General features: G+C 25.8%; 1 protein-coding gene across 1 annotated transcript; it reads right to left on the reverse strand.

Annotated features, from left to right (window-relative positions):
- Window positions 1-1,483: 1,483 nt before the first annotated feature.
- LOC149889255 (ATP-dependent DNA helicase PIF1-like) lies at window positions 1,484-2,789 on the reverse strand. The gene has a single exon (XM_090088417.1). The coding sequence runs from the start codon at window positions 2,735-2,737 to the stop codon at window positions 1,484-1,486; it is 1,254 nt and encodes a 417-aa protein (XP_089944543.1). The 5' UTR covers window positions 2,738-2,789.
- Window positions 2,790-5,619: the final 2,830 nt, after the last annotated feature.

A 5,619-nucleotide genomic window follows, 5' to 3' on the forward strand; every position in this document is an offset into this window, starting at 1 on the left:
ATGGGTTTGTTAACACTCATTTGATCGTAATCGTAATCAATCACACCGTATGCATCTACAGGTATGTAGACTTTTTGAGTCATTTCATTTAAATGACTTCTTAAGCGAGCGTGAGAAACACTTTTTTTAAAAAAAGCCACATGACTTTTTTTATTAGAAGTAATATTCACTATTAAATCTGAGATAGGATGTTTATTTTTTTTATCGGAAGGGAATTCAATTTTAAATAATTTTTCTACTTCGGGTGAATTATCAAACGTAATCACACATTTATAATGGGATAATAAACTAGCCCAATTTTGAGAATGTCTCATCGGTAACGTGTGAAAAATAGTTAAACTACTGGTGGCACTATGAGTTCCACTAGCGCATAAATTATTGTATTGCGAACTTTTTATACAATCAGGTCCAATATCGTCCAATATAATCACTGTTTTAATGATACGTTCATCGCTATTTTGTATACCAAACCTTTCTTGTGAAAAACTGACTACTCTTTGAATATACTGATCCAATTCTTGTACATTGTTTACTACCAAGTATAAAAAAGCCTGTAATTTGTTTTTTTTAAAGTTGATAATTTGTTGCCATGTTTCAATTTGATGTTCACTCGGTTCTCTTCTTTGCAATATAAAAACCATTTCAGCATAGGGATATTTTCCTAATCTTAATAAATCTCTAGATAAAGAAGATTTACCTATTCCAGTAGGTCCTACAATAATGGTATTTTCAGGTAAAGAATCGACATGACTATTAAAAATGTGGTGTTTGACAGGATTGACATTTTCTTCAGTTTCTGTCTGATCTCCTCTTAAATGGTAACCTGAAAATCCTTTTTCTTTCAAATAATCTCCAATATTTTGTTCTTCTTTATCGATGAGTTTTATTTTTTTAACTTCAACACTCATCTCACTGACTTAAAGAACTTAATAAATTTAAAGCTAAAGGAATAAACTGTACCCAACCTCCTCTTTTGATTCTTCTATTTTTTAAACGACTATTAACAGTGCTATACTTTTTTGATTTTTTAATCTTTTTATAAACTGATCGTTTTTTCATTATTACATTAGCAAAATCAAAATTACATTAACTACTCCTACGATATTATTATACAATATATTCTTGTTTGCAAGTTGTTTTTTTACGTGTCAATAAACAACTTTACACCTTTTTTATTTTAATAAATTACAAAATCATTTTTATGAAATCGCCTACTATTGGAATTTTTCCTACGGTGTTATGTATCAGTGGTACAGTAGCAATAATACCTCTTCCTCTTTTTCTTAACTTATTTTTTCTGAAGGAATTTCTTTTTAATCGAGCTTGACGTTTCCATTTTTTAATCAATTGTTTTTTATTTTTTTTCCAATATAATTTACCTGCAGCACACATTTTTCACTAATAAAAAAAATAAAAGACAAAATAGTTTATTTATAAGATTTTTTATTGGTTAAAAAGACAATATCTTAATAACTAAATATAATTATTCAACTTCAAAATATTTTTGTTTTAATCCTCGACTTTCTTTTTCGATAGCGTCATAAAATTGTTGGACTTCAAATCGCACTTTAATCGCTTGAAGATTTTTTCGAATGTTCTCTTTTTTTCCAAAAATTTTCAATTGATTCAAATTACAAACTCTACTTAATCCAATATAAATTAAACCTGAACTAAATTCTTTATCGTCCAATTTTATATACAGTCCCTCACAAGTTAAACCTTGACATTTGTGAAATGTCATAGCAAAAGCTAAAACTATAGGATATCCGCATCTTTTTGAGACCACTTTGTTTTTAAGTCTTATTTCCTCTTCGTAACTTTTTAATGGGTAAACAAAAGAATCTTCTCTAATAAACAAAGGTTTACAATCGTGACTTAATTGAAATGTACCGCGAGTACCATTTACTAAATTGAGACTTACGTCTATATTTTTGATTAACATAATGTTGGCTTTTTCTTTGACTTTTATCATTTCAGGAATAGCAAATTCTTTTTCATAGATTTTGTTAGTGGTATTCCTATGGTATTCAATGACATTTCCTTTTATTTCATTTAATTTTTCTTCATTGTACTTTTGGACTTGTGCACGAGTAAAAAAACATCTTAACCACAAAGGATGATCTGTATAATTTTCAACATGATTTTTTAACAATAAATTAATATCATCCTCAGTTAACTGAGCTTTTCTTAATCTTTGTAATAAATGAAAGTAATTTAAATCTTCTTTTTGTCGAAAACTATGGGTTAGTATCACATTTTTAAATTGACAGCGCACCCAAACGCTAGAAGTAAAACAAAAATTACCTTTTACTGGTGGAAGTTGATAAAAATCACCTGATACAATAAGTTGAATACCTCCAAATACTTTCATATTTCCTCTCAATTTTTGAGCCATTTCATGTAGTAAATCAAAAAATTCAGCATCTAACATTGAAATCTCATCAATAATTAAAACATCTACTTCCTTCCACAATTCTCTTTCTTCCGTTTTCATATACTTTATAATCTGAACACAATCTATAAAACCTTTATAACACGCAAATTTATGAATGGTTATTCCATCAATATTTTGAGCTGCTACACCTGTTGAAGCTGTCATTTGTATTGTTTTTTTATCTTTGTGTCTTTGATATACTTCTTTTAACATGTACGTTTTACCACACCCACCACTACCAGACAAAAAAACATTGTGTCCCATGTTGACATGTTGTATAAAGTCATATTGCTCTTGATTCATTATTATAAACTAAAAAATATATTTCAAATTAAAAAATAACAAAAAAATTACAAAAAAATGTCATAAATTATTTATGAATACAAATCAAAACACTTTGTTTTACAATTTTAACATATTTTATTAACGATAATTAAAAAGATTACAAAAAAATGTAATGAATAATTAAATAAGACTTCTTATTTTTTTCTTATTAATTGTTCATCCACGACGCATTTTCTATCTAAAAACATTCTTAGTTCTCCCATAACACTGTTCAAATTTTCGGTTTTTTCAAAACTCAGGTTATCTTCCATTAATTGACAAGGTTGATAATTTTTTTCAACTGTCAAGTTTTCTAAATAAATTGTTTTTATCTTGTTTTTTCTTTCTTCTAAAGTCGCGTTGTTCATATTTATTTATTTTTTTTCTAAAACATTTATTTTATAACAATTTATAAAAAGTAATGAAAATACAAACTTTGTCACAAGATTAAACCATGTTTCAAAAGACAAGTCATTCAATCTTTTTTTATTTTTTAAATAAACATACAAAAAAAGTATAAAATATCAAACAAAAACATCATAAAAAATGTGCGTTATTTTTTTATGTTATTAGTTTCCTCCATAATCGATTTTCGATTTAAAAAGTATCTCAGTTCATCATAATGACTGTATAACCGAATGCGATCGTAAGTACTCTTTTTATCCACAATATCGTTGACCGGTATATAATTTTTATTCACCGTCACATCTTTTAGTTTGTTTGTCTTTTCTTCTAACTGTGTTTTGTTCATTTTTATAATTTTTTCTAAACATTTATTTTTTAAAAAACGTTTTTATAAACATAATATATTGAAAAAAGTGACACGTGATTATAAATTGTTGCAAAAGACAATACTTTTAACCTCTTTATATTAAATAGAAATACAAGAAAAAGTATAAAATAAGATACAAGGTCGTCATAAAAAAATAATAATTGATAGCTTTTTCCAAAATTTTCAAATAATCGTTTTTGTTTAAAGGATTAGTTATTTCCAGTTTGATAATAACGTTAACTGGTTTACAGTCGCAATAGTCTTCATCCTCGCTGAAACCATTTTCTTCTTTTTTCTTTATTATTTTTTGCTTTGAATTGAAATCAAATTGTTTATTTTCAGTCATTTTTTTCACTAAAAAATAAAAAATGAAATTTACAATGATTTTTAAAAAAAATATACAAAAAGTTTCATTGATATGTGGATAGTATTATTACTCATTGTTTTAAAAAATATTTAAAAATTACAACAACAATACAAAAAATTTAAACTTTTTATTTATTACAACAACTACATTCTGTAATATCGTGATTATATTTTGTTAATAATTCTTTCATTTTTTCAATTAATACACATTTCGACTCTTTAGCATAAAAAAAATAATCATCATTTTCTTCCAAACATCGTTTTATAATTTTTCTAAAACTTTCACGATCTTGTACTCCATTCAATGGATAATTCCTGTTGATTGTTATAATATCGTCGTTACTTATAAATTTAAATTCGCTTTTCATATCGGTTATAAATTCAGCGTTCATACAGACTGATTCGAAAAATAAATATCTTTCAAAATTGGTGTGTACTACATGGGTATCTTTATATTCCACCCAATAGAAATCCATACTACATTTAAAATCGCCTGTTTCAGCATTCACTTTTAACGTTAAATAATAAGCCATGTTTAATTGTATCTTATCTATGAAAAATACAAACGGATCATTTTTTAAACATAATGATAGTCTTCTTTACAATACGGGTAACAATAAAAACAATTCTCCAATACACGTTTTAAAAAAGAACGTTTTTCTTCACTGCAAATATATAAAGTTTTTATAAACCAACTTTGATTATAGTTCAAACTATACAATCCAATTTCTAATTCATTATTATGATTCAATCGTTCACAAATATCATTTATATAATGTGACGTTAGGTTACAATCTTCTTCCAGATTAAAAGTAAATAAATCCATTTCCCAATGTTGAATATATATTTAATATTTTCATCTTCGTATAAAGTAATAATCATCTAAAAAATACTTCAAAATGAACGTCATCAAAATCGCGATAAAAAATAAAAATTATATTTGTAATAAATAAATTCCAATACAATTTTAAGATCATCCTGATGATTTAACAACTCTTCGTAAATATGAAAAGATAAACAACTATAAAATAAATTGACAAATTGAACAGGATGATTTCTATCCATACATTTATCATTAACTAAAATTTGCAACGACAACACCTTGTTGCAAATTTTTGGCTCAGCCAAACAAGCTTTGATTAAATTAATTCTATTGTTATTATTTAAAAAATTATAAACAGTATCTTCCATCACAGTGTTGGGTGTTATGTTTTTCCATGTGACGTCTTTTAACCATGATTTGTGAGCTAAAAATTTTCTCAATGTTTTAAATTGTAAATCCACATAATCTTTTGATAATTTGTCATGTTTTTTCATTTCTTCGTAACATTGGTACATCACTTCGTCAATAGACATGATTTATTATGAATCTAAATGTGAATAATATTATTTTTTTCGTTTAAAAAAGCATACAATTCTACAAACCGTGAAAAAGTATAATATAACAACTGTTGATCATTTCTATTATGTAAATGAAGAGGAATAATAAATTTTAACACTTCCATCATTTCTTCTCCTAAAAACAAAGTCAAGTCATTAATATTTTCTTCCAAAATTAATTTCTGATTAATATTAATAACTGAAAGATTACTTTCTAGTATATCAATCTTGACTTTTTTATGAAGACGATTACCAACTTGATACCATGTTAAAATATCTTCCGAGTGACATTTTTTTAAACAATCTAACCAATTTTCAGTCAAATCAAAAAAAAATTGCGAAT

The sequence above is a fragment of the Hydra viridissima genome, unplaced genomic scaffold (genome assembly GCF_058129835.1).
Source record: "Hydra viridissima isolate aposymbiotic clone 2 unplaced genomic scaffold, HvirCarnegie_v1 scaffold_5, whole genome shotgun sequence".
In the NCBI taxonomy this organism is placed as follows: domain Eukaryota; kingdom Metazoa; phylum Cnidaria; class Hydrozoa; order Anthoathecata; family Hydridae; genus Hydra; species Hydra viridissima.